The sequence below is a fragment of the Hibiscus syriacus genome, unplaced genomic scaffold, assembly GCF_006381635.1.
Source record: "Hibiscus syriacus cultivar Baekdansim isolate YM2019G1 unplaced genomic scaffold, ASM638163v2 tig00110483_pilon, whole genome shotgun sequence".
Taxonomy (NCBI): Eukaryota; Viridiplantae; Streptophyta; class Magnoliopsida; order Malvales; family Malvaceae; genus Hibiscus; species Hibiscus syriacus.
The window spans coordinates 1,816,294-1,833,590 of record NW_024062759.1 but is presented as its reverse complement, the minus strand read 5'-3'; the positions used below and the strand labels follow the sequence as shown (position 1 = coordinate 1,833,590).

Here is a 17,297-nt window from a genome sequence, read left to right as displayed (position 1 = left end):
AAACGACTTTCTATAATCATATACGATATACATACACATTTCTTTATATTTTGTGTGTGATATACACATATCATGCAAAGTTAAGGGACTCAACTGAAACTTGAAAATCAATCTACTAATTACTAAAAAATTGAGTTATTGGAGTATTATTTCATAACTCAAATTTTATTTGAACTTTTTTTCGAGTTGAATCGAGTCGAGTTTATAAAATTATGAATCGATTAAGGTCAAGTTAACTCGAGTATTTTGTTTACCCCTACCTCAACGGATGGATGCCATGAAAGAAGGTCAAGTTGGGGTATTATAGCAAGAAACCACGAGGGTCTAATAATGGCCTCGCGTTTAATCCCAGTGGATCATGTACCAAATCCCTTCATGGCAGAAGCTCATGCACGTGAACAATATCTAAATTTTGCAGCAGATTTGGGATTTCGAAGAGTAATAACAAAGGGTGATTTATCCTTGTCAGTGGCGGATGCGAAGTTTATCTAAGTGGACATGTATTTATCTTATAATTCGAGTTTTTTTTATGAGTTGTTCATACTAAAATTTTATTTGTATTACAAACGAAATTTTTTAAAAAATAATATGTGTTTACCTTAAAATATATTTTTAAATCTACCGCTGATCCTTATTAGAGTATCATATATTTATCATAACTATTCCGTTATAAGTTTGTTATATTGACATGGTGGTTATTTGTATTACAAACGAAAATTTTGTCATGTGAGTATCGAAAAGTATTCCGAAGTATTTCTCCTGTTTTAGTTATTTGCTTAAGTTTGCTCAACTATTAGTTTTTCTCTATTTCCCCTCTTCTTCCTTCACTGTTCTTCAGTGTTCGTTCATCAGAGTGACTTTCAGACAATCCTTAGGATCAATCATCAAGAAGATGCAGACAAGCAAAGAAGATAAATCGATAATCGGAACAGTGGTGAATAATGCAACATTCCATGCAAAATTTCTGAACTGGCTAAAGAATACAACTTGCAGATACAAATGAAATAGCCCATATAACAGGTGTGTTTTGTTTTTAACCTTGTTTTGGCTACAAATGTGCAAAGAGTAATTGATTCCAAGTATCTGGAACTCCGGGCAAGCACCAATGGATGCAGTCGGCATGTTTCTTTGGATCTGCTCTTTCCTCGGGTGTCAGAAGCTTTCCCCCGGTCTCCGTGTATATGGATGAATGCGCATCCACTCTGTACATTGAAAGCTGCGTTACATTAAGAACCGAAACTGGAACTTTCATTTTCTTCATCACTTCATCCACTGCGCTCATCATTTCCTTGTTTGCGGCGAAGTTTCCCCAGAAGTTCTTCTTCTTCAGTGGCTCTGATTCGTTGAAGCATTTTAGCCCATCTTCCCTCCCCCACTCTTCGCTCCTACACAATAAAATTATCGTTATAAGGAAAGGCTAAATTCTGATTTTGGTCCCCTACTATGTTTACATTTAAAATTTGATTTTTTTACTTTAATTTCATATAATTTGAGAAATTGAACGATACTTTGAATGAATAGGCGACATGGTCGTGAAGAACACACGTGTCTTGTTGGGATTTATGTTTGAATCGATCCAGTTGGCCCATGTCTTCAGTCCAATTTTGTAGGCAACCGGTGTGTCCAGCTGTGCGTAACCCTCTTCACCATTGGCGAACGAACCCCATCTGCTCTTAAAACACAAAAATAATACAAAAAATTACGAGTTCGAGTTCAAATTTATGTTTAAGCACATAAATCCTACAATAAATTTTAATCAAGTCAAATTCAAATGGAGTTAAATTTCGAGCGTTGGATTTTAAACAAGTTCGGTTCGGGTTGGATACAAGGATGGGCAAAAAGGAGAACTTACAATGTTTTGACTCTAATGCCATACATCCACCAAACGTAAGTATTGAAGGCAAGGATATCAGCTCCTTCCCAGTCTTTTGAGGTATCTGAAACTGAATCTACTTTTATGATTCTCTTCTTCGCTTCCTTGATATTGATATCCGTATTGGATTGAACTAGAAATGGAGCCCAATGAAACTCAATTGTTGCATTGTATTCCTAAAAAAGTGTTAATAAGGTAGGTTAAGTCGTATACTACTAAATCAGATCAAAATTCATCGGATTCGTGTAATTTGACCATCTTTGGATAAAACCTACTTATGTTCGACCTAAATAGGGTTGGTGAAGTGTGAGCTTTACATTGAAGCAAAGTGGAAGGGGCAATGATGAAAACAATACCTTGGCTTTGAAGACATTATGGACTTTGCCTAGTGTCAGAGATTTCTTTTGGGGAGGAATAGTCCATTCCACCATACAAACGAAAGATTCCCATTGATTTCTTTGAAGGGAATCCCCTGAGAAGACTAGCCTCTTTCCTCTAAGCTTCTCAAGTGCAACTTCTGCATCAAATCTGAAGATACTATTTTTTATCCATTATTTTATCCATATTATTATTATTATTATTATTATTATTATTATTATTATTATTATTATTATTATTAATTTATATTAAATATATTAAATACATAATAAATTACAAACCAATTACAATTCAACCGGCCCAGTTACAAACCAACTGAAACCGGTCCAAAACTAACTAGAAACCCTAAATGTTTAGGTTTCCAGTTAGGGTTTCCTAACCCTAATCATCCTCAGCCGCCTCATCACAACCGTTGGATCTGGCACGATCCAACGGTCCACATGGTTCCAGAGAGAAACCCTAGGGTTTGATACCCTAGGGCCACGCGGCCGCCGCTGCTGCTGCTTCCAGAAGACTCCGCCGCTGCCACGTCCAAACCGAGGACTCCAGAAGACAGAATACCAGCCGTCCACGCCAAGGCTACGGGGTGAGTCACCACTGGTAGTCCGGTGACTCACCGAAGCCCCTCTTCGGACCGGTCCGAGACGAACACCGGTGGTGGCTATAAAAGCCTTCACCCACCTGAAAAAAAAAAGAAAAAAAGAGGACAGAGACAGAGACAGAGATAGAACCGAAAAAAAAAAACAGAGAAAAGAAAAAAACAAACTAATACCAACGATCTCAGTAGCAGCAAAGAACCAGAAGGAAAAAAAAAAGAAAAAGGAAGAAGAGACTTACCGAGGAAGCTCCGACTACCAGATCTCACCGGAACCTTCGAAACAACGAAGGTACTTTTGTAGATTTGCTCCGATTGGGAGCCTTTTAGGAAGAAATAACACCGGAACCGTCCTTAGGATGGTCCGATCTATATATTAGTGTAAAGAAAAAATTTTCCGGCCACCGGATGCGGTGGCCGGCGGTGATGGTCACGGCGGCAGACGGTTGCCGTCCGGTGACCGGCTTCCCTCCGGTGAGGGAAGCTAGAGAGAAGGCAGAGAGTTTTAGAACTCTCTCTGCTAGAGAGAGAAAAAAAGAAAAGAAATGAAATGGCTGGCCCTTCGGGCCAGCCGGTTTGGACCATTTATAGTCCTTCCCGAACGACGTCGTTTCGGGAAGGACTATACGCGTAATTATGAAATAGTTAAACCCCGTCCGCAGTCCTCCGGATTTGTAAAATTTACATTTTAGTCACTAAATTAAATTTATAATATTCTTAATTTGGTCTTCGAATTTTAATTTCTTTTATTTTAGTCCTTCATATTAAAATATATTTAGGATAAATTACAGATTTGATCCATTAATTTCCATAAATAATTTTTTTTTCCTAGTTTATATTTTTAATTTATTTCATTATAAAATTCGAATTTTAGATAATTTTATTTTAGTCACTAAATCATTAAATCAGAAAATAACATATTTGATCCCTATAATTTTGATTAATTATGAATTAGACTTTTAATTTTATTTTTACTGTAATTTAGTCATTTATTTTATATGTTTTCTTTTATTTTATTGTTTTTAAATATATTGTTTTAATAGTATTTTTATTTTTATGAATAAATATTTTTATATATTCATAAATATATATATAATAGTAATTTTTAAATATTTATCTTAATAAATCAAAGAAAAGGACAGTCTTAATACAACTGGATGTCCTATTCTGATATTTTAAAATTAAAAATTAAATAATATTATTTATCAATATCAAAGAAAAAGAGCTGTCTTAAGGCACCTAGAAGTTCTTTTTGGATATTTTTAAATAAATAAATATTTATATATATAATTTGAAAATAATAGAATTAAATATATTTTTGAATTTTTAAATTTTAATAATAGAGACAATTTATAATTGCAAAGTACCAATTTTGGGCGTTGTAGGGGTGCTAATCCTTCCCTAAACGTAACCGACCACGAATCCCTTTTTATTATTAAAAAGAACGAATTTTTGGTTATAAAACGCAGATCAGTTTAATTTTTTTTAATTGATGTTTTCTTAAAACTCTTTTAAAAAATATTTTTTAGGTATTCGACCTACCTGACCCAAAAGGCCGATGGCGACTCTTAAATTATTTTCAAAATTATTTATTCACATCAATTTCCTCGCCCAATTTAATATTTTCGTGCCCGGACGAAAACCGGTTACGACAGCTTGGCGACTCTGCTGGGGACCTGTCAAACTTTTAAAAATTTAATTATAAATTGTCTCTATTAGTTAAAAATTAAAAATTTATATATTTAATTTTAATTCTTTCTTTTCATTCTTTTATTTATTTATTATTTTATAATATTTATATGTTTTATTTTATTTGCAAATATTTTATTTCAGTATTTATTTTTCTGTCAAAGGTTTGAACATTTCTCCTCACACACAACACTTGCATTGCATTACATAAAGCTCTATAATTGAGTTGTCCCTTTTAAGTGGAAGTGAAAGCGACGTCTTCGTGAGAATTTATTCTCCGTGTCAGACCTAGCAAGTAACTTCCGGGGTTCATATGCTCTCTGTCTTCGTGAGAATTTATTCTCCGCGTCAGGCATAGAGAAATGTATCCCCTCGAATTGAACTCGATTCACTTTAGTCTGTAATGGACTAGGATTGAGGGTTAGCAACCCAAGGGGGCACTAACAAGGACAATTCGGGTACCTTTACTCCTAGATCTGAAACCCTGCATATAAAAACCTTAGAAACTCTTCCAATCAGAAGTCATGCCGAAATTTTGTCCAAAATAGGTGTACACACAGGAGAAATGAATTATGTCTTTCCTGTTAATTTATTTTACATGTTTATTTAAATTATTTAGAAAAGCATGTTTAAATTAAATAAATGTTATTATTAAATTTTTTTTATGTAAACTAATTTATTTTCTTTTTTGTGTGTTCTTTATTTTTCTGTTTGCATTGCATCATACAGGATAAAAGACATTGATCCTTGTGTTAATTGTCTCATTGGAAAGCCTTCATCTATGGATAAAAAGTGTTCAAGTCAAGTAATTCTAAACTCAGAAGTAAGACAGTGGGCTGAAGATTTACAAAGACAAGAAGGAGACAGTCTGCAGGATGATTATGTATCTGACTTGGCCAGTTATGCTTCAGTTTCACTAAAAAGAAATGATATGCAAGATTTGCGAAGCATTTGGGAAAGTTGGGATTCAAACAAAAAATTGCAGTTTTATCAGACTTACGGAGACATCCCATATTTGCTCTATGTTGAAGTGGATGATGAATTACTCAGAGCCCTAGTTCAATTCTGGAATCCAGGGTACAATTGTTTCACTTTCAATAAGGAAGACTTGGTCCCTACTATTGAAGAATATACAACTTTGTTACATCTTGAAGGTGCTTTGGAGAATCGAATATATTCCAAGTCAATTAAAACTCAACCCTTTCGAGTTAAATTAGCAAAGATTGCCGGGGTACGAGAAGAATGGGTAGCATCCCGTACAAAACAAAAAGGCGAAAGCGAAGGCATTGCTTGGACCAACATCAAAGAACTTATTCAGAGTCATCCAGATATTAAAGTACGATTCGATCTATTTGCTCTGGGTATATATGGTATGGTCATATTCCCAAAAGTATTGGGATATATTGAAGCTGCAGTGGTAGACTTGTTTGAACAACTACCAAAGAAGATTAATCCTGTTTCTGCCATCCTAGCAGAGACCTTCAGATCGTTAAATACTTGCAGAAGGCTAGGAGGTGGACGATTCTCAGGGTGTACCCAGTTGTTATATGTTTGGATCCGTAGTCATTTCTGGAGAACAGAAAAGGTTTCATACCGACGCTTTAATACGGATTATTCACCATTAAAAGAATTTCTAGAGCAGGAATGGCCGAAAGAGATTACGAAAGATATGTGGATTAATGCCTTTCGAAATCTGCAAAGCAATGACGTTATTTGGCGAGCCCCATGGCAAATACAAAGGGAATTCATTTACGAATGTGGTGATTACAACTGGATAATGCTGCTCGGATTATGGGGAGGAATTGGATATGCACCACTTCTGGTTATAAGACAGTATGAAGGTCGTCAATTTGTACCTGTCACTGCTGGATTACAGTCATCTGAGTTCGCATTCCACAGCAAAAATTATAAAAGAAATATCATGGAAGCCGTTACAGCTTGGAAAACAATTTTTTGTATTCGAGCTAAAGCAGCAAAAGAAATGTTAACTCCTGATTATGAAGATTGGAGATCTGTCAGAAAAAACGAAAATATTCCTCTACCAGATCAAAATGAGGATATCTCTATGGAAGATCGCATTAAGGTGGTTCCATCAGAGATTGAAATCTTGAGAGCTGAGTTTAAAGCAGAAAGAGATGGCTGGTCGAAAGAGTTAGAGCAAATGAGACAAGATAAAGCCATGTTAGGGGTTGACATTGACTTTCATTCATCACAATGTGCAATGTTGAGAAGAGATAAAGAAAAAGGTGAGGATGAGTACACAGCCTTACAGAAAGATTACCAGGAGTTATACAAATCCCGAAAAGTATCAGGACCCAGCCAATCAATGGTACAGATGACCAGAGAATTGAACATTGAGAAAAGACGAGTTGAAGATCTAAAAGGGAAGAATAGCCGTCTACTCAAAAGCCTGGAAAAAGGAAAGCAAAAAATGGAAGATTTCGAGGTTGACAGAAGAGAGCGAATTATAAAGCACAAGGCTGAACACCGTGAAATCATGAATGAAATACAAAGAGAAAGAGATCGAGCCAAAGATTTAGAAGAGATAAAGAATGACATCTTTGTTAAAATTGAAAGCAAGAAAAGTATCATGTTCAAGGGATTTGAATCTGAAATGAACCAGTTGATTGCTGAGCTTGAAGTCAGAGGCCAAAAGATGGAAGAATCCAATGTTGAAAAAGAAAAATGGGAGATAGAAAGAAAAAATTTCAACACCAGACTTGAGGTAGAGCAGGAGGTGGCTAGCAATTGGATGCAAAGATGCAGAAATAAAGATATTCAAATCCAGAAGCTTAATCAAAGAACGCAAGAAGCACGAACAAAACTGGAAGAGGATCTGGATCAGTCTAGAAACAAAAACTCAGAATTTAATGCTTACATTTTGCAACTTGAAGAATCATTGTTTCAAGAAAAGGTTCGTCTAGGACCTAATGATCTCAAAGAAAGTAATGAGGAAAATGCTTCACTGCGAAGACGCATTAGAGATCTTGAAAAAATTCTGCACAATTGCCAAGTCAGAATCACTGAGTTAGAGCAAACTCTTGAAGGAACAACTGAACAATGGCAAAATTCAACTGAGTTCTATGTCGAAAGAAGTGAAGAAAGAAGCAATATGGTGTTCGAGTCCATGGTACAAATGAGCGAGGTTGCCAGATATGTTGGGGAACTAGCTGTTGAAGCCGAAATAATTGAGCATCAAGTTGATCCAGTTTCTAGATGTGGAAAGAAGGTGTCATGGTTAATGAAAGAAATTATAGAGCTTAATAGGAAAGCTACGCCTTATCTGTAGTTATGAACTATTATAAAGAAACTTTTGTATGCCGATGAAAGTTGTTCTATGACAGTTAACTTTTTGGGATCAATGTTTTTACATACATGCATTTTGCATACATTCATCATTCATTTCATAATTTTCGCTATGAATTATTTTATTTAAGTTAAAGTTCATTAATTAAAATTTGAAAAAAATAATATTAAAAGATTTTTCAATCGAAGTTACTCTGGCCAAAAGAGAAATACTACATCACTACGGTACTAGACAAGCCACTAAGAGAATTATGGAAGATAAAATACAGCGTATTGAGGAACAACATCATAAAGAACAAGAAGAAATGAGAATGAAGTTGGAAAAAATTGAAGCCAGCATTGCAAATTCACAAGACAGTATGATGAAGAAGATAGAGGACATGTTTAAAAGGCAGGCTATCAGTGGAAAAATGCAAGAAAATCCTGTATCTTTTGATCAAGATCCTATGTATCCTTTAGGTTTTCCACCAGAACCAATTTATCATTCTGGTGCTACGCCTATACAAATTAATGCTCGTACATCTGCATTACAAGAAGCCAAACCACATGAAGATCAACAAGTGAATCCTACATCTTCAAGCAAAATTCCGCTTATATCAGATGTGAAAATAGGGGATCTTAATACTGATCAGTTGATCCCAGATTTAAATGAGCTGAATGAGAAACAAAAAGCAAATGAAGAACTGACCAAACAGATCAAGAGCTTAGAAGAACGAATGAAATCTGTGGAAATAACTGAATCATTCTATGGATTTGATGCTAGCGAGTTGAGTTTAGTTCCAGACCTAATCCTCCCTATCAAGTTCAAAGCTCCCGAATTTGATAAATATAACGGTACTACATGCCCTTCATTCCACATTACTATGTTTTGTCGAAGAATGGCAGGATATGTGAAAGACGAGAAATTGTTAATTCACTGCTTCCAGGATAGTTAACAGGACCGGCTTTAAAATGGTATACTCAATTGACCAAAGCCAACATTAGATCCTGGAAAGATTTGGCTAAAGCATTTTTAGAGCAGTACCGCCATGTGACAGACATGGTCCCTGATAGATGGACTCTACAGAATTGGAGAAAAGAATAATGAAACATTCAGACAGTATGCCCAGAGATGGCGTGACACTGCGGCCCAAGTTCAACCACCTTTGTCAGAAAAAGAGGCCACAGTGATGTTTGTCCATACATTGAAGGCTCCTTATTTAAACCATCTAATGGGGAATGCAACCAGAAATTTTGCAGATTTGGTCATTTCTGGAGAATTAATTGAAAATGTCTTGAAAAGTGGCAAGATTGAATCAAATGATGGGTCTAGTTCCAAAAGACCTACGTACCGGAAAAAGGAGAATGAAGTCAACAATACAAATTCTTACAGCAAGGATTCATCGAAAAGTGTTACAATAACCCAGCCAAGGGTTAAGAAAGAGGAAACAAACACTAATCGAGCAGAGTCCAGAGGATCTCGAAAAGAAAACGAAAGGTTGTCTTTTACACCTTTACCAGTACCATATGCAGAGATCTATGATTCGCTGTTAAAAGCAGATGTTATACGGCCCTACCCTTTGGTTCCCATGCAACCACCATTCCCTCCTTGGTATGATACAAAGGCACACTGTGTTTACCATGAAGGAATTACGGGTCATTCCATTGAAAACTGTTTAGCATTCAAAAGGGTGGTTCAAAATTTGATCAACACTGGGAAGTTGGAATTCAATACACCATCCGCATCAAGTCATCCATTGCCAAATCATGGAGATAAAAACGTGAATGCAATTCAGGAAGAGAATAGAAAGAAAGCAAAGACTGACATTTCTGAAATTAAATCTCCGTTTGTTTGGATATTCCAACAACTTTCTTTAGCCGGTATAATTCCACAACAATTCAGGCCAAAGCAGAATGAAGGCAAGAATTATTGTGAATATCATCAGGAGAAAGGGCATAAAATTCAACTATGTCCTGAGTTTAGAGATTTGGTGCAAAAATTGATGAACAATAGAGAAATAGAATTCTTTGAAGAAGAACCCGGGAAAAAGAAGATGATGTTTGCTCATCAGAGGATTCTAAACCAAATCAAAGAATAAATGATCCTGTGATCATTAATGTGAAATCATCCACGGTGATTCCGGCACCAATAAGGCCAAAAGTAGTTATTACCACTCCTCTACCATTTCCATAAAGATACCCGCAGGGTACCTTGGAATTATACTACCAATGTTTCAATGGTAGGAGGATCTGATTCTCTAGATAAAACAGAAGAGAAAATGCAGAGTTTGAGTACTACATCGACGTCTGAAGCAGTGAGCGAGGTCGGTTTCTTTACAAGAAGTGGGAGATGTTACTCTCCCGAAACATCCAATGCTTCAGAACAAGTGAAAGCAAAAGGAAAAGCTGTGGCAATACCTCAGAAGGTATTTGAAGATGAATCCCTTCCAGCATTCAATGAACCTGTGACAGAAAAGCAAGCTCAAGAATTTTTGAAATTCTTGAAACATAGTGAGTATAGTGTGGTTGAACAACTACACAAACAACAGGCGAGAATTTCTATTCTTGATCTTTGATGAATTCAGAAGCGCATAGGAATGCTTTGATGAAATCCTCAATCAAACATTTATCCCCGAAGATATATCCCTCAATAAACTTGATAGGATTGTGGGACATATAGCCGCTGACAATTACATAACCTTCACAGATGATGAAATACCAGAAGGCGGAATGGGGTCAGTGAAAGCTTTGAACATCACGACACATTGTCATGGTCATGTTGCCAGGAGTATTGATTGACAATGGATCCGCTCTCAACTTGATGCCCTAGTTACACTTCAAAGAATGCCTCTGGATCAATCACACATGAAGAGTTATCAGAATGTAGTACGAGCATTTGATGGTACTCAAAAAGAAGTGCTTGGGAAAATGGAAATACAGTTGTTAATTGGCCCAGTCGTGTACAATATTGACTTTGTGGTTATGGACATCCACCCCACATATAATTGTCTATTAGGGAGGCCATGGATTCATTCAGCAGGAGCCGTTCCTTCTTCATTACATCAGAAATTGAAATTTGTTGTTGATGGACAACTAATATGCGTTAGTGCTGAAGAAGAAATCATTGCGTCTGTAACAAGCGATGTTCCATATATCGACACCAATGATAAGGCTCTTGAATGCTCTTTTCGAGCTCTTGAATTTGTAAATGCAACCTTTGTTGCAGAAGGAAGGAAAATTCCATATCCCAGATTGTCTGATTGTACCAAGATGACGGTACAACAAACTTTAGGCATTGGAGCTAAAGCTGGAAGAGGTCTAGGAAAGAATCTTCAAGGGATTTCAGTTCCTATCAGTATACAGATGAAAAAAGACCGTTTTGGGCTAGGGTTTAAGCCTAATTTTCAGCAAAAGAATAAAGAGATGAAAAGAAGATGTGAAGACAGAAAGACAAAATTGAAAGGGGGAGCAATCTTTTGGAAACACATGTCTTTCCCACAGTTGAATACAACATTCAGATCAGGGGGAACAATTAATGTGGAACAGCAGCTTGTTGAAGCCTTTAAAGAAGAAAAGTTGACGAAAGATCAAGACATAGTTGAAGAAGCTATGAATGGATTATTTATCAACATGATTACGAAGGACAACAAAAATGGCAAATACTTGGATAGGATTCGACCATGTCTTCCTGGAGAAACACTCACCAATTGGACCACTGAAGATCTTCCTATAGTTTTTAATATTAATGCAGAGTAATATTCAGAACTAATCTTTATGTTTAGCTCAAAAATATGAAAACTTTTTGTTATCTTGTAAAAGAAATTATGTTAAATATAAGGAACTTTCTTTAAAATTTTCAGATGGCAATCATTCTTTACATTTTATTACATTTTACATTTCATAAATTTACTATATTCTTTCGTAAATATGTCCGATTTAAATTTGCAGGTGTCACAGTGTTAATAGCATGTTTATTCCTAGATTTAATCCAGTGATAAATTTAGAGCAGCCTATATGTCTGGAAGAGATCAATGGTTGTGAAGATGAACTGGAATGTGATATTCCTACTGAACTATTAAGATTGGTAGAAAAAGAGGACAAACAAATTCTACCACACAAAGAAGAGGTTGAAACTGTGAATTTGGGAACAGATAAAGAAATAAAAGAGGTGAAAATTGGCACTACTCTGACAATCCAGATAAAGCAAGAATTGATAAATCTCCTTCAAGAGTTCAAAGATATCTTTGCATGGTCTTATCAAGATATGCCCGGTTTGAGCACAGATATAGTGATACACAAGCTTCCAATCAATCCGGAATATAAACCAATCCAACAAAAGCTCAGAAGAATGAGGCCAGAAATGTTGTTGCAAATCAAAGAAGAAGTGATGAAACAAATCAATGCAGGTTTCCTACAGGCATCTAAATACCCAGAATGGGTAGCCAACATTGTTCCCGTACCTAAGAAAAATGGAAAAGTTCGAATGTGCGTGGATTATAGAGATCTCAACAAAGCTAGTCCGAAAGATAGTTTTCCATTACCCCACATAGATACATTGGTGGACAATACTGCAGGGCATGCATGGTTTTCATTTATGGATGGCTTTTCAGGATATAATCAGATAAAAATGAATCCTGAAGACATGGAGAAAACAACATTTATAACCATGTGGGGCACATTCTGTTATAAAGTGATGCCATTTGGATTGAAAAATGCAGGGGCAACATATCAAAGAGCCATGGTAACTTTGTTTCATGACATGATGCACAAAGAGATTGAAGTATATGTAGATGACATGATTGCCAAATCCCGAACTGAAGAAGAACATATTCAAAATTTGAGGAAGCTTTTCCAGAGATTGAGGAAGTATCAATTAAAGCTCAACCCTGCAAAATGCACTTTTGGGGTAACTTCTGGAAAACTTTTGGGATTTGTGGTCAGCAAAAAAGGAATCGAGATTGATCCAGATAAGGTAAAAGCAATTCAAGATCTTCCACCACCCAACACAAAAAAAGAAGTTTGAGGCTTTTTGGGGAGATTAAATTATATATCTCGGTTCATTTCTCAATTGACTGACAAATGTGATCCAGTGTTCAAATTACTTCGAAAGAACAATCCTGAAGTCTGGAATGAAGAATGTCAGGAAACTTTGGATATTATTAAGAAATATTTATCCAATGCCCCAATTTTAGTATCACCAATACCTGATAGACCATTAATTCTCTATTTGACGGTCTTTGAAAATTCGATGGGATGTGTACTAGGACAGCATGATGAATCAGGAAGGAAAGAAAAAGCTATTTATTATCTGAGCAAGAAATTTACCGATTGTGAAGTTCGATATCCACCAATACAAAAATTATGTTGTGCTTTGGTGTGGACTACTCGAAGACTCAGACAATATATGTTATACCATACTACTTGGTTGATATCCAAACTTGATCCTTTAAAGTTCTTAATGGAATCACCAGCTTTGACAGGCAGAATGGCTAGATGGCAGATGTTATTATCTGAGTTTGATATTGTATATGTCAACCAAAAAGCGATAAAAGGAAGTGTCATAGCTGATTTTTTGGCCAGTCGTGTATCAAATGATTATCAGCCTTTGAACTTTAATTTTCCCGATGAAGATCTGTTATGCATATCCATGAATGAAGAAGTCAAAACAAATGATGCATTTGCAAATTGGAAGCTTTACTTTGACGGAGCATCTAATGCTTTGGGACGAGGAATCGGGGCAGTGTTAATTTCTCCTGAAAATGTTTATTATCCCTTTACAAGTAGACTGGAGTTCTTTTGCACCAATAATATGGCGGAATATGAAGCTTGTGTCATGGGATTGAAAGCAGCTATAGAAAGAAAAATCAAATGTCTCAAGATATATGGAGATTCATCTTTGGTGGTGTATCAATTGCGAGGAGAGTGGGAAACAAAAGATCCCAAATTGTTGGAATACCGAAATTTTACCCTCGAATTAGTGAAAGAATTTGAGAAAGTTACATTCAATTATCTCCCTCGGGAAGAAAATCAAATGGCAGATGCTTTGGCTACATTAGCTGCTATGTTTCAGGCAACTAAGAAAGTTGATATGATGCCAATCAAAATGCAAGTATATGAAATTCCTGCACATTGTTATAGTGTGGAAGAAGAGGTAGATGGTAAACCATGGTATCATGATATCCTGCAATATATCAAAAATCAAAGTTATCCACCAAATGCATCAGAAATTGATAAAAGAACCTTGAGACGAATGGCTGCTGGATATTTTCTTGATGGCGAGATTATGTATAGAAGAAGCAGTGATCAATGCTATTGAGATGTTTAAATACCATCGAAGCTCGAAATGTCATTGAAGAAGTACACAGTGGAATATGTGGAACACATGCAAATGGTCTTTCCATGGCCAGAAAAATAATGAGATATGGATATTATTGGGCTACCATGTACACAGATTGCATTAATTATGCAAGGAAATGTCATAAATGCCAGATATGCAGACAAGATTCATGTACCCCCATCTCCTTTAATGTAATGACAGCACCCTGGCCATTTTCTATGTGGGGAATAGATGTCATTGGGGCAATCACACCAAAAGCATCGAATGGACATTGCTTCATTCTTGTGGCAATTGATTATTTTACCAAATGGGTTGAAGCTGCTTCATATGTCAATATTAAGAGGTCCACAGTTTGTAAATTCATAAAGAAAGAGATAATTTGCCGGTATGGTCTACCAGAAAGGATCATTACAGATAATGCTCTGAACCTGAACAACAAAATGATGACCGAACTTTGTACACAGTTCAAGATCAAACATGCAAACTCAGTGGCATATCGTCCAAAGATGAATGGGGCAGTTGAAGCAGCAAATAAGAACATCAAGAGAATCATTACAAAGACTACTGAAACCTACAAAGATTGGCACGAGAAGTTACCTTTTGCTCTATATGCATACCGAACTACTATTCGAACATCTACTGGGGCAACGCCTTTTTCTTTAGTCTACGGGATGGAAGCAGTCTTACCAATTGAAGTTGAGATTCCATCGCTCCGAATATTGAGAGAAATAAAATTGGATGAATCTGAATGGATCCAAGCTAGAGTTGATCAATTGAACCTTATTGAGGAGAAAAGATTGAAAGCTATTTGCCATGGACAGATGTATCAGAAACGGATGATGAAGTCTCATGATAAGAAAGTACATCCAAGAGAATTCCAAGAGAGTGATCTAGTATTAAAAAAGATCTTGCCTATACATAAAGATTTCCGTGGGAAATGGATGCCTAATTGGGAAGGCCATACGTTGTGAAAAAGGCCTTTTCCGGAGGAGCGTTGATCTTGGCAGAAATGGATGGAAAAATTCTGAGAAATCCAATAAACTCGGATTCTGTCAAGAAATATTATGCTTGAAGAAAAGAAAGAAGAAGAGAAAAAGAAAAAAAAAGAAAGAAAAAAAAAGAAAGGGAAAAAAAAAAAAGAAGAAGAAAAAAAAATAATAGAAAAAGAAAAGGGTCAAGGTGAAAACCCGCAAAGGGCATCTTGTAACCAAAGGAAGGATTTGAGTTGAAAACCTGAAAAGGCGGCTCAAATGCAGTTTGATATTAGGCATCTGGCAATTGAACCCTCTTAAGATTTTGACAGTTTGGGAGAAACTTCACATCTACAAGCATTTCAACAACGTTTGAGATCTTCCAGACAAAAGCTTACATCATCTCTAAATTGTGTCAACTTGATTAATTTAGAAATACTTATGCTTATAATTTGTTGAGACATTTGAATTTTTATCATTCTTATGCTTGCCAGAACTTTGAATACAATTCTATCTATTTCAAGTTCAATTTATTTGAGATTCAATTTATTTTTGGAAATTCAATTTATTCTTTTCTATTGAATTAACATAATTTTGAAATAATTTAAAGATTTCTGAATATCACTTTATGTTAATACTTTTAAATACATAGAATACAAAGTAGGCAATCATCACTAGCTTAAAGCCATGAACATCAAGATTGTTACAAGTGGTGCTACCGACAACAAGTCGAATCCGCCAAATCTACTCATCAATTGCTCCAACACCATTCAATTCTTGCACATCTGTTTGAAAAGATATACTAAGACAATAAAGGCAACCTTTGTAGCATTGATTCCAGCAAAAAGAAACAAGACATTGATATCACTAGGAAACATGTTTCTATACAGATCCTTGTATATGGTTTTTAAGGAAACCTAGAAGCATTTCCACCTTATCAGGTTCAGTGGAGTAACTTATTCCTTCCAACCCATACTAGATTCCATTTTCAGCACTCATCAAGAACATACTTTTGAACACTCGAAGGTGACTCATTGTCATAAGCTTCAAGAGCCTTACAGATCCTTTCTGTCAATTTGGCACTTCATGTACATGTTTATAACAGTTCAACTTTGTTCTTGGATCCCATGAAGGCCATCACTTCTTTGTCAATAGAAAAGCATCAGCACATGGAGGAAGCAAAATAAGAGAAAATCTGTTCTTAATTGGCAGAATTATGAATATAGCCCTTTTCAGTGTAATAGCATGGAAATGCTTCGAATCTACATTTTGGCTCTACATCGAATGAGCATGGTGATATCCTATTCCAAACATTAACTGGAACAAATGAATATGCCAATAGCATCTTCGGAAGTGTTCTTTGAGTTATCTGATCTGGTTGGACAGAACATAGCATCTTCTGGAAGTGTTCTTTGAGTTATCTGATTGGACAGAATCAAGCATTGAATTTAGAAGATGAATTTGCCAATAGCATCTTCTGGAAGTGTTCTTTGAGTTATTTGATCCGAAGAAGTGCATCAGCGGCCTTAGTCATTTGAGCAGCACATATAAAATTTATCAATTTTACAATTGATGAATCTGGACCACATTTCTACATGGATATTGAAGTTTCAGCACTTGAGGATCCCATTTTTGTCAAGTATAACAGTTTATTTTCTTCATCAGAATCAGAATTCAAGATTTCTTGGTATTTAAAAGAACTATCGATATCTGTGAATCATCTTGAAAGGCCACTTCATAATCAGATGAGCTGTTATCAGAATCAACATGTTGCCTGAATGCAAGCTTTTCAAGAGCCTATACAATTGAGTTTTATTCTCAGAATTTTTTTACATTATATCTACCTCTACATTTGTCAAAGATGATAGACTCTCTGATTTGAAGAAGAAAGATCTATTGGGTTTCTACAACTGAAGAAATACTCAATTCACCAATCTGAAATCAAACAACTTAACATTCATGCATCATATTTAGACATTCGCAAAAATAGATGCATTTTCATTCATTTTTATTCTTGTTGAAATTTTAACAGGAATTTCAAAGATTTTAACAAAGACTCAAATCCATCATCTGGTGGATCATCTTTTCCAGTTAGAGTTCATAATGAGAAGAACTCATCTGAAGAAGGAAGAAGAAGTTCATAATGAGAAGAACTTGTTCAATCTTTTG

The 17,297-nt window shown here is 35.7% G+C and overlaps 1 protein-coding gene across 1 annotated transcript; it reads right to left on the bottom strand.

The window, feature by feature from the left end:
- Positions 1-1,045: 1,045 nt before the first annotated feature.
- On the bottom strand, positions 1,046-16,758 carry LOC120129245 (protein trichome birefringence-like 3). The gene is made up of 5 exons (XM_039146800.1): positions 16,724-16,758; positions 2,230-2,401; positions 1,853-2,049; positions 1,509-1,667; positions 1,046-1,385 (listed from the first exon to the last, which is right to left on the bottom strand). The coding sequence occupies exons 1-5, from the start codon at positions 16,756-16,758 to the stop codon at positions 1,049-1,051; spliced, it is 900 nt and encodes a 299-aa protein (XP_039002731.1). The 3' UTR covers positions 1,046-1,048.
- Positions 16,759-17,297: the final 539 nt, after the last annotated feature.